We start from the raw sequence: 19,079 nt of genomic DNA, 5'->3' as shown, positions 1-19,079 counted from the left end.
ATGACTTCAGCTCTGTGAAAGATTCAGTTACCACCCTGTACACCGTGACACTCTTTAGAATTCATGAGGCAGTTGTAAATGCTCACTAAGTGGAGAAGCAGGGAGGTATTACCCCCACACACACACACACACACACACTTACAGAGTCAAGATGTTAGCACAGTGAGCAGCAGCACCAAAAACCACAAATGGCAAATGTAGTGGTGACATCAGCGTCTCTCATATGAGCTGCATATGTACAGCACACAATGGGAAACAGACACACTTGGCCACAAGGGTTGGGAGCAGCACTAGTGTTGACCTTCAGTGATACTGAGCACAGGCCAAATTCAATGATATGCTGCTTCCAAGTTGGTGTAACACAGCAGTTCCAGGTTCTCGTCCTCTTCTTTGTGTCTAAATGCTTCATTCTGTTGGACAAACTGTGTCCAGCTGCCACTGGGAGCTCAGACACCTCTCTGTCTGACTTCATTAAGTCATTATGGATGTTATTCTACACATACTAAAGGCCACAGGACGTGCTAATTCGACAACGGGAACAATGGCTCACTTAACAGGAAAGGCCGTAGTCATCAAGTGGGCAATTCAAACTTTATGTCAACATGAACATTATTGCTCTGGGGGCAAGTGTCGAGTACAATTTGAGTCATACTTTTACTTTTTATAAAGTATTTTGAGGGAATTACTGCACTTTCTGTTCCACGATGGTTTTGAGCTGTGGACAACTGTGGACAGACAATACAGCCATTACAAAAATATTAAGGGCTTTATTTATGTCAAATGTTCAGAAAGTGAAGAAGTCCACTGAAATGATTTCCACTGTGGGATTACACAAGCGTGGCTTACAGAGGCCCACCTTACCAGCCTCCCTTATTTTCAGGGGAATTCAGTTACATGCAACATCTGTGTCAATATTATGGAGATTTTAGGTCCTCTGTTCTTTGTAAGAGTCAGAAAAAGAGCACATATTTCAACTGCCAAGGCTTTGAGCCAAACACACACAAGGGTTTTGACAGGAGAATAAAAAAAAGTGGACTCTAGTTCATTTAATTAAAATGTTATTATTGTTAGTCAACGTTCGATATAGCTCATATATACAGAAATGAAGGTGTTTATATTCTGAGAAGAAATGACTTAAATCTACTAATATTCTACCATTTGAACTTATTTTATTGATTAATCAGTCTCTAATCCTAATCCTCTGTTGGGCGGCAAATACATTTTCTGAAAGGCAAAGAGGGTAAACATTACTTTATTTAAACATTTACTTATGATATACTGATGTAAGTATCGCTCCGTCATGGAGGTGCATGTTTCAAATGTCCAAGTCGTCAACCTTTACAGGCGCAAAGGCATTTGTTCTTCAAAATGCAAAGGAATTGTGTGTCAGAGAAATTCAATGATACAATAATATACAACAGACACACAATTATTCCAATGTCATGTGATGTGTAATATATGACGTGCAAAATGTATCTATGAATCATGACTGATGGAGAGATGGGTGGACATAAAGATGGACAGGCAGACACAGACAGGCACACATCAGGAGACAGACAGACAGACAGAAAAAGAAACAGAGACACAGACAGACATCAGGAGACAGAAAGACAGACAGACATAGATAGATGGGAATGAAAAGAAAGTGTGTGTGTGTGATTATTTGTGACCTTATCACTGAGCAGCATGCAGCTGGCTTCCTGCTGGAGAGGAGGGCTGCTGCTGCTGCTGCTGCTGCTGCTGTTGCTGCTGCTGTTGCTGCTGCTGCTGCTGCTGCTCCAGTACAGATGTACAGAGGGGCTGTTCCCTCAGCAGATCCCAGCTCCGTCAGTCCAGAGTAGCGCTCAGGATGATCACTGAGGACTAGGCGGCAACGCAACAACTCATTTCACAGGTAAAAAGTGTCTCCGAAGTCGAGTGATAGACGTGTGTTTGTTGTGTGTTTTTATTTGACGACACATGCAGACACAGCTGAGGGGGCGACGAGCTGCTGCTGTTACTGTTTGTTACTGTTACTGTTGCTAATGTTACTGTTGCTGCTGATGTTCCTGATGTTCCTGATGTTACTGTTACTGTTGCTGCTGATGTTCCTGATGTTACTGATGTTACTGTTACTGTTGCTGCTGATGTTCCTGATGTTACTGTTACTGTTACCGAGCAGCCGCCTCGGCGCTCCGATGCCCGCCTGTCACTGCCTCCTCCTCTCGCGCCGGGATTATAGGATTTAGGAAGAACACCTCCGGGACGCCAGATTAGAAGGTGACACAGGAGCGTCAGTATTTGTTTCTCTTTTTTTTTTCCCAACTTAAAGCTGTGCGGCAGCGGCAGCCTCCGTTTGCGGACGCGCTCCCGTCAGCTGAAGGTTAAAGATTACTGATGGAGCTAGTCAGGCTAGTGTTAGCCCCACTGTGACGTCCTCTGCTGAGAAACAGAGGCCAAACTCCGGACAAATGACCTACATGTCTGTATGTTCTTGCTAAACATAGTACTTATGTTTGTCTCTTTAAAGACAGAATACTGCGTTACTCCGGATATCTTGTTTACAATTTGAACTTGAGCAATAGCGTTGGCATACGCTTCCAATGGTATGCCATCCAAAATGTGCTGCGATCATTCAGCAGCCCGAGTTATAAAACAGAGCGATCATTCAAAATAGAGAACTATTTTTAATCCCGAAATAAACCGAAGACGTGTCCTCATCAGTAATGGGTCTTAATGTTTGGGAAAATGTGTATGAAACAAGACTTTGGTGCGGAGAAAGCTTAATTAGGCAGATATCTCAACGTGGTTCCGTCCTGGTCTCTCCTTGCATGTGTAAACTGTCCAGACTAGAATGTTATTCGGCCACAGCCTGCAGCAGAACCCCTCCTCCACGACCATGCCGAGCCTGTCAATCATTTCATAACGACATGATGACAACACTCGGTGTTGTTGTGCTCTAGATTCCAGTCAATGCTCACGAATGCCAAACGGCAACGTGAAGGAAGTGAAACAGCCTGCAGACAAACGGTCTGCCAGGTTTTTAGGTCTCTTTGATGTGATGTTTGCATACTGACACTGTTATTTGTAGCATGTGTGTGTGAAGATGACATGATGATGATGATGATGATGATGATAATGGCGGCTTCTTGACCTCTTTTCCTTCACTACTTCTGCCTCCTGTACGCATTTTATAACACTCTTTCCTTACCTGGTTACATATAAATTATAATCCTGCCTGTTAACGTATAAATTATAATCCTACCTGTTTACATATAAATTATAATTCTACCTGTTTACATGTAAATTATAGTCCTACCTGTTTACGTGTAAATTATAGTCCTACCTGTTTACGTGTAAATTATAATCCTACCTGTTTACATATAAATTATAATCCTACCTGTTTACATATAAATTATAGTCCTACCTATTTACATATAAATTATAATCCTACCTGTTTACATATAAATTATAGTCCTACCTGTTTACATATAAATTATAGTCCTACCTGTTTACATATAGATTATAATTCTACCTGTTTACATGTAAATTATAATCCTACCTGTTTACATGTAAATTATAGTCCTACCTGTTTACATATAGATTATAATTCTACCTGTTTACATGTAAATTACAATCCTTCCTGTTTACATGTAAATTATAATCCTAGCTGTTTACGTATGAATTATAGTCCTACCTGTTACGTATAAATTATAGTCCTACCTGTTTATGTATAAATTATAATCCTACCTGTTTACATATAAATTATAATCCTACCTGTTTACATGTAAATTACAATCCTACCTGTTTACATGTAAATTATAATCTACCTACCGTTTATAAATTATAATCCTACCTGTTTAAATGAATTATAATCCTACCTGTTTACATATAAATTATAATCCTACCTGTTACATCGTCCTGTTTACATATAAATTACAGTCCTACCTGTTTACGTATAAATTACAATCCTACCTGTTTACATATAAATTACAGTCCTACCTGTTTACATAAGAATTATAGTCCTACCTGTTTACATATAAATTATAATCCTACCTGTTTATATATAAATTATAATCCTACATGTTTACATGAGTTATAAATTATAATCCTATGTGTTAATGTTTCTGTGACATTATGATATTTTGCAACATTATGGCTAACATACATTTTAATAATAACATGTTTTGTAACATGACAACATTTCACAGATATTTCCAATAAGACATAAAATATAGATATTTTTCCACACACATAATGACTTAATCATAGTTGCTTTCTCCTGCTGATGCTTGACTTTCCCTCATCTCTTCCATGTCATAAGTTATGACATGTAATGTAATGAATCAGCATCATGTTTCATGTAGATGTGTATGAAGTAATTCCTGCCAGATTGAGATGATCTCAAATCACTGTTATGGTCTGTCGTGCCCTCAGCTGTGATTATTGTAGGTAGTGTTTGTAGGTTGTGTTTGTGACCCACTCCCCTCATACTGTAGCTCAGCTCATATTGTAAATGTACATGTGAGAGATCATGTTTCCAGTCTGTGTGAGCACAGTGTGTCGACTGCAGCAGCTGAAGAGTTAAAAAGTCAAACGTGGCCTAGTTAAGCAGCACTTTCACAGAAGACTCTTCCAAAAATCCAAAAAGTGTGTGTGTGTGTGTGTGTATTTCATGGTAGGTCGTTCACACATCCTTGAGAGTGTGATGGTGTGTGAAACGCAGAACCTTCTAGATGCCCTGAGGGGGGTGAAGTATGGTGGGATGGCGGAGCGTAGGGGAAGCGGCTCATTAATTCCCGAGGAAAGGGTTGGTCAGCAAAAACTGGAGAGGCCCTCCACAGATTTGAAATGACTCATTTGAGTTCAACTTTCAGGAGTGGCCTGAAAGAGGGCCGAGACAACTCCCTGGTGTTGCAGTCTACTTATCCGAAGGCCACATTTTCCCTTTTCAGAAATGTGCGTGTTTGAGTGTCTCTGATGGTAGAGAGCTCTCTCCTGTCTCTGTCTGTCAACACTTAGCTGCTTTTCTAGGTCAGGCACATCAAGAAAATTAGTTTTTCTGCCATCGGGTAGCTGCAGCTGAAGCCTGTGAAAGTGGTCTGATGTTTGCCTGGCTACAGGGATCCCCTCAGAGGTGCTGCTGCATGATGTCACTGATGATGTCAGAGCAGAGGTGGCGCAGGCACGAGCAAGGAAGCTGGTGGGTGAAGAAGCCAGCTGGAAAACGTGTGAAAGCCGCTGACATCTGCCAGGGTGGCATGGAAGCAGGGCAGTGAAGCCGAGCCATGAAATGAAATGGAATGCATGTCACACATGCATTATTACGTCCCGGCTGAGTGTGAGCCTGGTGGATGCACATGTGTTTGACAGATGGTTGAGTTGAGCTGCCTGCTTTGTGGTTTTTGTTTCATACCAGCGCAGTGATTAGCGATAATCCCGGCCATTCATTTCATTTGTTTACTTAGCAGATCTTCACGTTCATAACGACAACAGTTAAACATTATAGACTTTTCGTCCCACCCGTAATCCACGTTTGCTGTTCCCTTGACCTATCGTCTGTCTTTAAATATCATCCACTTTATACTGTGTATATATATATATATATATATATATATATATATATACATGCCAAGAGTTTGCAACTTGATTGGACTGTTTTTCACCGTTACATCTATTCTGCTGCAGAGTCACATCCACACAGAGTCTACATCTGAGAGAGAGCACTCTCCCCCTTTGATCACTGTGTTCCTGGCTGATAAACCGCTGTCGTGCTGGACCTTGACAGACATTAATTACCATGAACGTAGTTTGGCACAGGCTCAGAAGCAGCGTGACTTGGGAATAGTTGAGTGTAGGTGAAGCCTACTGTGCAGCAGCATCACAGGGCCTCTTTGGATTAGCGTGCCTAATACATTTGAGTTCTGACTGCAGAGGGAATATCTGTGCAGCCCACATGCTATTGTCCATGAGCTGCCATTCAGCAAAACAACGGTTGCCATGAGAAAAATAATATCAGTGGGTGTTTTGTTTTTTTTGTTTTTTTTTTACCCACAATGCTTTGCCTGTTGCTCCTCTTTGTATACCAGGAGGGTGTGGATGCTCGGGAGAACACATGGGTTGTAATGTGCTAATGATAATCTTCTTTTCATTGTTTCTCATCAGTGAAACATATGTTCTCCTGTTATTTTATAGTTGCAGGAGAATGTAATTGTCTCTAACTCGTAGGAGTGTTGCTGAGCCCAGCAGGATTTGTCTGATGGATGCCAGATAGCTCCCTCTGCCTCCATATGATGCCCGCACAACATTGTGCCGCCAAGAGCTTGGGATGAGTAAAATATGGCCTGAGGGTGTTTGTCCATCCAGTTTCTTTCCCCAGGACAAACGACAGCTCGCAGAGAGCCTGGCTGGAAACATGAGAGACACCGTCGCGTCTCCTCCGTCCTCATGACCACGCATTTCCTCAGGAAGAGAGAAGGCCCCTTCACTGGAAACAGTGATGTCACATAGATAAACAGTCGGCTGATGGTTGCTGTTTGCTGAATGTGAGGGGCTGTCATTCCCTAGAAAGACATGTGTGTGTGTGTGTGTGTGTGTGCGTGCACTAGGTCCAAACAGATGTGGGCCAGAGACGAGCCAAGTCACACACCCACTGGGGTCAGCTGTTATAGATCCAAGGAGACTGGGAACAATGAGGTGGAGAGGTGTGGCTCTTGTGGAATATTTTAGGAAGCAGACTTATCATCGTTTTCAGTCCCAGGCTCTGGTGTTAAACATTTGCTTTCTTATGCCTTTTTCAGAGGAGCGTGTTACATTTAGATTGTTTTTGTTTGCAGTTCTTTGCATCTTGGAAGGACGTGCTGTTTTAGAGGTTTTGTGTAACCTCTTCAGAACATCATTCATCACACTCACTTCCCTTCTCTTCTACATGTGTGATTATGACTGTTTGGTGTTGAAAGAGTTTCATTTATAGTCGGATGTATTCGGCTGCTTGTAACCTGTAGAGTTTAGACCTTTTGATACAGTTCTGTCCTCCCTGAGGCCTGATATAGGTCTCTCACCTGCTTTGTCTGGAACACATGCTGTCCCTCTGCTTCCCCCCTTCCCATCATCTCCTCATCTCAGCTGGGTCATGAATAAGGAGCTGACACCAAACTGTCCCCACACACACACACACACACACATACTCAGCTAAAAAACCACACAACAGCCTTGACAAACATTCAGTTGACCTGTAAAGTAGTGGCCTTATGCACATGGTGATGTGCTGCAGATGAGATATAAAGTGATGGTAGTGTGCTCTGATGCACAGTGAATGATCAGAGAAAATGTGAGGTTGTCTGCAGGGAAATGCCAGGCCTCATGTGGTTCTGTGTATTTTTAGCTTAGGTTGCAGCATATGTTATCCATAAAGTCTATCGTTTATTTCTCTGTTTGAGGGAGTCGTGTCATTAAAAATACAGCAGCAGCGTCTTTAAGCTGTGTTGTGTTTTGGGGGCTGAAAACTGACAATTGTTTCACTAATGCACTAATGCAACAACAGGAAAGATCTTCGTTTAAAGATCTTAGCAGATCGCACAACATATGGATATTCATGACAGATCATATGCAGCTATCTATCTAACTAACTACTAAATAGTGGGATGTGCTTACAGGGAGGAAGATGTATGATTATGATGCCAGTGTGTTGTGATCTCAACGCCTGACAGTGTTTCTTTAATGGGAGACCTGCTGGTGGTTCCTAATATAAATGTTTGCACTTTATCGCTCATTATAAATCCCCCCCCCCCTCCTCCTCCTCCAAAGTTGTAGCATCTCCTTGAGGGGATTATTCAAAACACAAATGGAGAGAGTTAAACTCAGGAATATTAACTGGGCAAGCGCCAAGAGTCAATCCTCCAAAACTAACAGGTTTAGAGTTTAAAATGAAAAAGGTAATCACATTAGAGAGCCAGACATACAAAGGGAGCAGCATTTCATGCTTGTGGATCCTGTTAATCAGGCACAAGGAGGAATGAAGCAAAGGCACGGAGGAAGGAGGGAATGAGGGAGTGAGCCGGAGTAAAGAAACAGTGTAACGATGTCAAGGATCCTTTTATCGATGGATTTTTTTCATTTCTAAGACGTCAGTGTGTTTGGAGCTGAATTCATTTCACTCATCATTTGCAGGACTGTATGCAAGCAAATAGTGATCGATCAGTGATTGGTTTTTAAACCGTCTGACCTGCACTGGATTCTGGCAGCGTGTCTCAAACAAATGCCATCAGTTATTAAGGACAGCCAGGTTGTTGGCAGTCACTTTCAGTACAGTGAGTTTTGAATGGGTGGGTTTGCAGCAGCATCTTTTCCAGTGACAAGGCGGCAAACGGGGATTGATGCTCCCTGGACGTCATCATTCATTCATTCATCCTACAACTGATCCATCAGACACGACTGCAAACGTTCATTATTGATAAATTATTTCAGTTTCATCAGAGATCATACGCTCACTTGTTTGCGTCAATTGTTTTACCTAAAACAAAGATATTCACAAAGTCAATTCATTGACAAAATGTTAAAATAAAAAAGGACATGCATCACACAAACCATTTCATTTTTCTTTCTTTATTTTTTAGAGTAAGATTACCCTACCTTCATCCAGCCCAGAGTGGGATTTAATTTGAGCGTGTGTGTTAAAAAATACTGTAGTAAAATACTTTTGAGATGAATGAGAGGTGTTATGAGAAAGAATGCATAGTTGAGCAGAAAGGAATAAAAACAAAACAGAGCTGTATGCAAGTATCCAGGGAGGCAACTTTAAACTGTGGCATCTTGTGCTTTTACTGCCACACAAACAGCTGCTCAAGTATTATCCTGGTTTATTCCTGACATGCTTGATTACCTTCCAGTCTGACTTAGGTCTGAACAGATTTGGAAAGAAGGTTGTTGCTAGGAGGAGAGGAAAGGAGAGAGGAGAGGAGAGGAGAGGAGGGAGGCACATGTCTTGGTCATGGCTCCAGGGATAATGGTTTTACCCTCACCTCCACTTCTCTGTCTTTTTCTTGTCCCCTCATGTCATTTCCCCTCTTTCTGTTTTTCCCAGTGATGGCTTCAGCTGTGCAGCCGTGCTGGTGATCCCGCCACTGCACGAAGGGAAGACGCAGAGACGCCGTGACAAGCGACCTACTTTCCTCTCTCTCCGAAAAGAGGAAATCATATACACACCAGCATAAACAAATGCCACCATGTACAGCGTGGAGGACCTCCTCATCTCTCATGGATACAAGCTGCCTAAGCATAGCACCTCCTCACCCACACCTACCCCAGCTCCAGCGTCCTCATCGCCACCGCCATCCTACAACAAACACAATGAAATCCTGGAGAACAGACCCACCTCCAGGACAGTGAATGGCTACGAAAGAGGATCTGGGGCAACCTATGGGAACGGCGGCAGTAGCAGGCAGCCGCCGCCGCCGTTCAGCAGTGGCTGCACCAACAACAATAACGAACCCAGGGACAGGAGCCAACCCAGACGCGAGGGTGAGAGCCGCAGCCATGTTGACACCCACTCCCTGGGAGAGTCGCTCACCTCAGACAGTGGGTAAGGCTCCTTCCTGTTTGGCTAAACATGACAGTTTAACAAATCATTCACCAAAGAGTTGTTTTATATATACAGTATGTGTGTGTGTGTGTTCATTAATATGGTTTAACACTGTAACTCAGTCCATCTCTTTCTTGCTTCTACCATTCAACTTGTGTGTCACAGGCATAATGTCTGCTGGAGTAACCAAATCAGCTTTTGTGCCAAATTCTTCAGCATGCCCAGTCACACACACACACACACACACACACACACGCTTTACACCTACTTATATAATGCATCAGTCATCAGTTATACACGATTCGTGTTTGGTGTATTTAAATATGAATATGGAGGATAGGCTATATTTAGCTTTGTCTGGAGTTATGTAATGGAAACCCTCTTTGATAAGAACTGCTGGAACATGTGGTATTTGCAGAGATGCCGCTGAGACGCAGCCAGTCTGTTTCTTTCCTCAAAACAAGATTGCTTATTTCTGGGTGTTAGACAAAGTCAATTCAGCTGTTCCCATGTCCACATAATTAGGCAGGCTTGTCAGTTTTGGCCTTTTTCCTTGTCTGATTTTATTTCTTTTTCCTCTAATCCCTTTTATCCAACAGACAGATGAAGATAGTCAAATGACCTTGAATAATGTATCTGGTTGTGTTTGTGTTTTTTCTCTCTCCTCACTTTGATGTCGCTACTATCGGGAATGTGGGAGTTCAAAAGACATTGGTTCTGCAATTTCAGTCTGTTGTTTGTTCGTCCTCCCTTTTTCCTCCCATCCCAACCCCTTTTCTCTGGGCGCTCGTGTGGATAAGAAACAAACCCGATGCTGTTCTCTGGTTAAACAGCACAACTAATGATCATATTTAGCATATTGAAACAGCTATCTCCCCTTCCCTGAGTAAACATCTCTGGTCAGTGATGACCGTGGACGGAAATGTCAAGGACACTCGGTGAAAAACTGTCTTGTCTGTCAGTCAGTCCGGAAACAATCCAGCAATCCCGCGTCTTTCATTCCATTCAGATCTGTACTCAAACGTCCCTCGATGTGATCTTAGTGTGTCTGCCAGTGAAACATTATTTAAATGGTTGATCTGTCTTTGAACATTCAGTGTGTGTTATTGTGTAATGTGAAAATCACAATTACCAGACAGACACTGTGCTGCTACTTATGGTCATCTGTCTCCATCTAGTGGGAGATATAGTCAGTCCAGTTCATACCAGAGGAACATTAGATCTTCCCTGCACTCTTTTCTTGTTATCATTGCTCATGTGTTGGCACGTCACTGTCCCGTGCAGCTGTATGTCTGTGTTTTAATAATTTCATTGCTTATCAGACATAGCTCCTTTATTTCAGTGTAAGAAAGATGTCAGATTCAGATTAACCATTTAAAAAAATAATGTTCTGATAGATATGATTTGTAATAGTCTCAAATCATAATAGAACATTTCACACATATTAAAACATCAGTTATTCTATATTCTAATGCAAGGATTAGTATAAAAAGACATGAATTATTATTGAAACCATTGATAGTAAAGTATAAACCCCCGGGTTAGATATACTGCATTTCTAATTTTCTAAAAGCATTTTATCAGGTGTTTTACATGTGGGTGTTTCCTCTCAGGTTCTGTGATGCCACCAGAGGTCCACAATCACAGACAAAGGACTTGTCCTACTGGAGGAGAAGAGGCCAGGATTTCACTGTGCTTCTGGATTATGCTGACCACGGAGGACACAGGGGTTACGTCAGGTCAGAGGGGCCTCAGCAAGCCAGAGGCCAAGAGATGTCTGCAGACGAGCGTCAGAGGGCAGCTCAGGAGAGGCAGTGCTGGGCGGCCCAGGTCCAGGCTCAGGCCCATGCCCAGGTCCACACACAGGCCCAGGCTCAGGCTCGCTCTCGAGAAAGGGAGGCTGCTCTTCATCAATGGAAAATGGCAAGTGAGAGGAAATGCCAGAGCCTGGGAACGGACGAGTGGCATCCAGCTGTGAACTTTGGCCGCCAGCTTTCACAGAGTGATGGCGAGTGGTGGGCTCAGGAGCAGCAGCGCATTCATGCCAGGACACCTGAGGGCATGGTAGTCCACCCAAGGGCCAAAGCCAAATCACAGTCCCTGCCCAGGATGTTGCAGCCTGAGAGCCTGCAATATGTGGACAGAGCCTCATCTGGTCAGGAATTGTATAGGCGGGTTAATGGCCACCCACTGTCACACCATGACCTTTACAGGGCCACCCGCTGGCCCGAGAACGGCAGGCCAGCTAGTGCCAACCAACTGTCAATGACACCAAAGCCCCGCTTCACCCGACCTCCACGACCTCCCTCCTACGAGTTGCACCAGCAGATCAGGGGAAGCTACGAGATGCTGTCTGCTACTCTTCCACAAGCTCGAGACAGAACACCACTTCCCATATCAAGAACAAGTGACCCCCAACTGGACTATTTTGCACAGGACTCTGGACCCCCAGGATACATCCCTCCCCCATCATACAAAAGAGCCCCTATAATGGCAGCGGGACGTCGAGGATATGGCGAAATTGCTGTTGACTACAGGTAAATACATTAGTTTTAAATGTTATATGTTATTTATTTTATTTTAAGTTTGACATTGTAGTTCTATAAACATGTCATCACTGATTCAGAACTGTCCTGTCTAAACTTGAAACTTGATACAGTTGTTGTATATCTGCTCCTGGTCTCTCTCTTCTGTCTCTACCTCATCTCCCTCTTGTCCTTTCTGTCCCCCGTCTCTCCTCTGTCGCCCATGTTTCCTTTCACCCCAACCGGTCGAGGCAGATTCTTTAAAAGGGAGTTTTTTTCTCTCCACTGATACCTAGTGTTGGTTCATTGTGTGAATTGTTGGGTTTCTCTGCTCTCCATGATGTTGTTGAGATAATGTATGTTGTAAATAAAAGTATTTTTTAAATAAATATTTAAACAAATAACAAGTATAATTGAGAAATATGTTGTAGTAGCCTACTTTAATTCATATTACAGTGCAGTGCCTTTATACTAGAATAAAGGGAAAACTGACTGTTAGAGGTTTAGGTGCAGTGGTAATCTCTAATAATAATCTGTGGCTCCAGTCTTTTGAAGCTCATCTGGGGGTTTTTTGTCCTTACATTTGCTGATAGATATAAATGTGTCTGCTCGCCCCTAGAAATGTAAAGGCACACTTGCTAAACAGACATATGAACTGGCTAACATCCCTTACTATAATCTATTTTTTTTCTATATCCTCTTTTAGATACCGAGGGGATGTGTACCAGCAGATACAAGTGGCTCCAGATGGATCTCACTGGTTCACCAGACATCCAGCTGCTTCCTGGCCTGATCCTCAGAGAGAGAGGAGCTTGTCCAGCCAGAAACAGCTTTACCCTGTGTATACCACCAAGGAGCACATAGGTGGAGGGGTCCAGTATATCTCCTTTGATGACCCACGTATCCGGCACATTTCCTCAGCCCTGGGAGGCAACTCCCTGACAGACGCTGACAAGATCCGCCACATTCGCAATGAGCTTCCCAGTGTCACCGTGTCTGAACCTGCGTCCGACGACAGTGCCTTTTTGCCCCCACCGTTGGGGCCTTTCATCGCTGCCAAACTGGCCGATGATGCCAACCAGATGTCTTGTAGCAACCTTGACAATGACAATAACAGGTGGCACAGAGATTTGCACAAAGAAACTGTCGATAACTTCCCAGCAACTGACCAAAATTACAATAATAGATATCCCAAAAACCACCGGCCTCCTTCATCGCCCTCCTCAACCTTCCATTCTCCATTAACAAGAAGTTGTTCCCGCCAGGGGCCCAACTCTGACCAAGTCTTTGCAGAAACGATCACCCAAGTCAAGAAAATTGCCCCAGATTCGGGGCCTGAGAACAACAGGAACACAAAGAGGAGAGTGAGTGAGACCATCTTCTGCCTTGTGTCCGTCCCTGTTCACACACCCGGTAACATCAGCAAAGACTTATCAGCAGATCAGAACAACAATGAGACCATACCGAGCCTGACTGTCACCAACACAGAAACCTTTGCTGTAGGCCTCAAAGAGGCTCAAAGCATTCGAAGCAAGTCTGTGAATGAGATGCCCATCAAACCCCACTACTCTCATTGCCACACCAGCAGCATATCCTCAATGAGGAATTACAAGAGGGCTCCATTAATGAAGGAGATAATAGATGCTTGGGCACTCCAAGCCAGTGAAGACAAAGAGCTGTGCTATGCCGGTTCCTGGCCTGGAAACCAGTACCGAAATCAGGAAACACAGACTGGCTCACCTCTGACAGTGGTAAAAAGTCCAGAACCCCAGAGTCCCCCTGGGGGACTGGAGCCAATCCAGTCCGTCTCAGACACAACCGCTGACATTGGTGTGGGGACAGACAATACTTGTGGTTACTCCATGACAGGCCAGCGAAATCTTCATCTCTCCAGCAACAGCGCCTTCTCTCGTCTTAGTCTCAGTCCAGTACAGCCACCATCAATGCAGCCGCCACAGCAACCATTACAGCAAGACCCACCCACCTCTCCATCCAAGGCCCAGGAACAGGCAAACCAGCAGCCACCCTCTCCCAGGAAGACCAACTCCTGTCCCCCAGAGTGTGCAGAACAAGTGGCCTTTGGACAGTTTCTCTTAAAGCCTGTGAACCGACGACCATGTGATCTCATTGGGGAACTGGAGAGCATTAATAAGAAAATGGAAGACACAATCAGCAAGAGGCCCCATATGGGTCAGGCCACTGATAATCTGGACGGGATGAATAATAGAATAGACCCATTTAAATCAGAAGCACATTTCATTGCTGGTCCAGAACCAGGCAGGGAAGCACTCAGTCTTCCACCAATGCACACAGAAAAACCCACCAGTATAAAGGTCAGATCAAAGTCTTTTCATTCTACCAGTGATCTTGACTCCATGGATGTGAGGGGAACATTCTCCAGGCCTGAGGCCAACAATATGTCCCCAACAAATGAGCAAACGGTGCTACCCAGTGCAGGCCTTATAGACAATTGCCTCTTGTCCTCACTGTCCCTACAAAATGACCAGCTCTATAGACAGGATATCCCAGTCCCTGAAGAGTCCATGCTGAGAGATGTGGGGCTAACTGTATACACAGAGACTCCTGGTGGTCCTGGAGAACCAGTGCAGCGATCGCTTTCAGTCCCATCACCACTCAGTCATAAGGAAACGCATCAGTCAGTGCAGCGGCAGACTGACATAGCGCCACTTAAAAACGGTGGTAGTCCTGAGCGCAAATCAGACAAAGAACTTCAAGCTGAGACGGATTCAGAGAGACAACCTAAATTAGACAATGTTCCACCAGTCAGGGGGGAGTTAAATTTAAGCAGAGCCAGCAGTGAAAGCAGATCATCACCCAAGAAAGAAGGTTCACCACATATCACACGGCTAATCAGGGAGGCTTCCTTCCTGTTAGAGGAGGAGGTTGATAACGAGACATATGCCATCACAGAGGCTCTGACCTATAAGAATGAGTTAACGATAGCAGATGAGCACCTGGAGAACTTGCTGTTTAAAGAGAAAGCAAACACTTTACCTACAGAGGACTTGAGCAACCTATATGAGGTCAAAAGTGCAAAAGGTATTCCTGAAAACGAGTCCATCGAGCAGAGGGCAGCAAGGATCCTGGGTATAGCTGTTCCAGTGGAGGCTTTAGGTGTGGCCGACAACCAGGATGAGACAAACACCACTGGTGGAAGAAAAGAACTGAATCCAAAAGAAGAGACAAAGCAAGTGATTGGAGATTGGGCGCATGTCAGAGAAGAGACAATGATTGTCCACCAGGAAGAGACAGAGGAGGTACAGGGGACAGGATTAGGCGTTGACTATGAGGAAGGTGACAGACAAAAGCACAGCAGCAATCACAGTAATGATGACCACAGCCAGGGGGATGAGTGTCAGGCAGCTTTAGTACTGGACCTGCCTGAGTTCCCACCCAGTAAGCTCCTCCTATCCCTACCTGTCACTCCAGATGAGAAGCTGGCACTGAGCATGTGCAGCGGGGAGAAGAAGGCACGAGGCGGTGCGTGCAAACTAATCGAATCCCTCCAAGATAAGCTAAACTCTTCTGCGTCTTCATCTGCCACATCCTTCAGCCGATCGACCACAGACAGAATGGCTCGTCTGAAAGAGCTGGACTCGGTGTCTCGAATCAGACGCCTAAGTCTCAAAGGGTCCGAGTCTGGAGGAGAAGCTGATTCTGCGGAGAAGGACGGCGACAGAGAGGAGACGGACGTTCAAGAAGAGACAAAAGAGGAAGTGGAGAAGCAAGAAGGAGAGGCTAAGAAACTGGAGGTAGAAGGAACGGAGGAGGTCTATGATGAAAATAGAAATGCACATGAAACACAGGATGAGTCGGGAGACACCAAAGACGTCTGTAAACCTAAAGAAGTGAATAAAGTCATATGTAAGGAAGAGCAAACACAAGAGGAAGAGGTAGGGGAGATAAATGTTGAGATTGCACTGAAAGTAGACAGCGATGAGAGAACAGAAATAGGTGTTGGAGGTGGAGAAGTGGACCTGAGAATTGTGGAGGAAGACAACGAAAAGCCAGTGGGGAAATTGAGAGATGGACAGAATGCAGAGGCGGACAGCAGAGATGAAACTTTACTGGGCACAGAGAAAGTAGTTGTGCCCAAACCAAAGCAGCGCACCAGGCTCCAGAAGCCTCCTCTGCTTCCTAAACCACGCAGCGTTCCCAAGAGAGAAGTAACACCATCCCAGCATCCCAGCCTGGGCTCTGGGATCAGTGGGCCCTCAAATATCGAGGATGAGGAGACGGTTTTTGTTTCAGGTGGGTTCTGAAACATCTAGAGTGACATTATTATACTTTTATCACAGACAGACCGTTATATTGATTGACAGGTCAGCATTATGGAACATATGTGTATTTGCTCTCATTCAGCGGAGTGAGGTTGCAAAATGTGTTGAAACAGGATTTCTCCCCCGATTCTCAGACAAAATATGGTTAAATCAGCCCAACACGTCTGTAATCTGAACGTTTGTGATGTTTCATAATCTCTCTCTTTTCTCATCAGACACCTACGACCCCAGTCGAGTGGAGAGAGTGTAACCTCACCGCTGTGGAAATGTGTCTTTCTCGTGTTAACAGTGTTTTCCAGCAACAGAGGCGTTCATCTCATCTCATCTCATCTCATCTCATGGCTCAGTCAGCCATGACCCTTTCCAATATTGTCACACATTACTTCTCACAGACCTGACTGTCCTGGTGCTGCAAAAGATTTGATTTTATTTTTAACAGCCAAACACAAAGCACTGCTGGAGCCAATTTCTCCAGGCTTTTTCAACCCAGTCAATGTCACTCTTCCTTTCTTTCCACCTCTCAAAATGTTTATTTGGTAAAGCGAACGCACATCCTCGTTCTCAGGCTTTTTCTTTTTTATTTTTTGCTTTTGGAAAAATGCATGTCATTATTCCCAGTCAGCACACGAGTGTGGGTGCTGAATTATGAATGTAACAGTGCTTCTGCTCAGCAAACAAAAGAAATGTAATAGAGTAATAAAAAAAAAAAAGGCAATGATATTTGCATTACAATCAGTATTTACCTACACCAAATGTAAATAACAAAGAGTTATAACATTTTATGAAGAATATAATAAAATATATACGTTTAAGACACTTCATTCCTGAAGAAATTTATATTTTCTTATCGATGTTAAGATGAGAGTAGATTTTTGGAAGTGTGGTCTTTGGGTGTATTACTAATAATAACTCGCCCTGCTCTTTATTCTTATACTTGTGTGATAGAGAATGTATCTAGAGAGCCGGAATTGCAATGAGAAACACTGTGGTCCTTGAATAGTTTCACTTTCACAAGAGCAATATTGATGTTATATGCAGGCTTTTGTGTTAAGTCTCCATTTCAAGAAGCTGAATCTATTTTATGTTTTGCTTTGAAGCTTTATCTTTTGGTACAATTGTTAGATTTGTGCTGCTGAGATTATTGGCTTAATGTCAACACTGAGCACCCCATAATCTCCTCAAACACTCAGAGATTACACCGGGAGAGATTCACCTCTGCTCCCTCCCTGTTCTCCAGAGCTCTCAGCATCACGTATCATGTTCCTTGTCAAACAAGAGAAAAATCTCTATTTTCTATATTAACTGGTGGAGTTTGTGTTTCTTCATGTCTTTGTTTCAGAAGTGCTGTCTGTGCAGCGAATGCCAGCTGTAGCTACAGTGTATGGATCGACTTGTACTTTAAACTGGACATTTATAATCCATTTGACTTCAACAGACAAGAATATGAAGTTGCATTCGGCAATAATAATAAATGAATAATAAATGAAAATGGAGGTGCTCAGTGTTGTTGCTGTACAGAACATAGATGTTGGAATACTACACTATTTGAACATGTGCAGTGATTTAATGTTGACATGTCTGTGTTTTGTAAGTTGTGGGAATAACTGTTCATTAGTTTACCTATGAGGTAGCATTAGCAATACAAGAATTCAAAATCATACCAAACCAAACTTTGTGCTATGCATTGGACATCAACATTCACAGGGTTTGATCCCAAAATTCAAAGCTAAAACTGCAAACTCTGATTTTGCTTGTTCAACTGACTTGTTCTTCACTTTGATGGATGTGGGCGTGGCTCTGAGTTAGTCAGTGGAAGTTCTGTCTAATGTGTATTTGTCTTTGTTCTGTTACCAACCCAGTACCCGTACCTCAGTGTTACCTGATCATCCTTGTAGGTCTTTTTGCACTACAACTTCTTTGTAACAGTAGACAGACTATTGGTGCACATCTTGCTTTGATATTTTCTATTTTCATACAGATGTATGTACAGCTTCCTTTTTTCGTGTGTGTGTGCATGAAATGCGTGAGACGCAACAGAGGAGAAGTTGTATTTGCATATAATTGCATTTGGTACTATACAGTCTATCCAATAAACAAGTGTTATATTTCATATAATGTATATTTTATTTTTAAAGATTAAGCTACATATTTAAACAGAACAAGGTATTTTTAGATTATTGTGAAAAGGGAACTGTTTTGAAGGCACAATATTTGTCTATGTTTGCTGGGATCATTACAAATGGTCATGAATAGAGACAAGTTTGTGCTGTTGTTGCAGAATATTCATAAATAAAAGTCTATGCATGACACATGTTGCATCAGTTTTCTTTGTGGCCATTATTTTTGCAGAATTTAAGTACAGTGCACAGTTGTGTGTATAGGATACAGTGTTACATATATAAATATAGTTATATTGTACATAGCATGCTTATATTAAAATTAAAATTATAATAACACCTCACCACATGAATAGAATGAATAGATCTTGAAAGTTAGTGATTAAAACATTCTGGAACTCATCAAGATTTTCATCACTGTCCATTTTCTGTACCGTCCAGCCACTGTAAGGGTCACTAACGATATTTTAAGATTCATCCATTACCTTTTCCAAAAGATTAGTGTGTTGGTTTGTATTACATTCATGACCAGATTATTTTGTTTTTCATTTTATAATCTTAATTTCTACTTCCTGGA

General features: G+C 43.1%; 1 protein-coding gene across 2 annotated transcripts; it reads left to right on the top strand.

Moving 5' to 3' along the window:
- Nucleotides 1–1,645: 1,645 nt before the first annotated feature.
- On the top strand, nucleotides 1,646–18,701 carry jcada (junctional cadherin 5 associated a). 2 transcript variants are annotated; one of them, XM_044036000.1, is made up of 5 exons: nucleotides 1,646–1,894; nucleotides 9,062–9,559; nucleotides 11,173–12,096; nucleotides 12,791–16,356; nucleotides 16,601–18,701. In XM_044036000.1, exons 2-5 carry the CDS (start codon nucleotides 9,204–9,206, stop codon nucleotides 16,633–16,635), a joined length of 4,881 nt encoding a protein of 1,626 aa, XP_043891935.1. In that variant the 5' UTR covers nucleotides 1,646–1,894; nucleotides 9,062–9,203; the 3' UTR covers nucleotides 16,636–18,701. The 2 variants fall into 2 exon arrangements, with proteins under 2 accessions (XP_043891935.1, XP_043891943.1); XM_044036008.1 differs by lacking the exon at nucleotides 1,646–1,894 and adding an exon at nucleotides 2,140–2,259.
- The last annotated feature ends 378 nt before the right edge of the window (nucleotides 18,702–19,079 follow it).

This window comes from Solea senegalensis, linkage group LG1 (assembly GCF_019176455.1).
Source record: "Solea senegalensis isolate Sse05_10M linkage group LG1, IFAPA_SoseM_1, whole genome shotgun sequence".
In the NCBI taxonomy this organism is placed as follows: domain Eukaryota; kingdom Metazoa; phylum Chordata; class Actinopteri; order Pleuronectiformes; family Soleidae; genus Solea; species Solea senegalensis.
The sequence above is the reverse complement of the archived record's forward strand: the minus strand, read 5'-3'. Positions and strand labels throughout refer to the sequence as shown.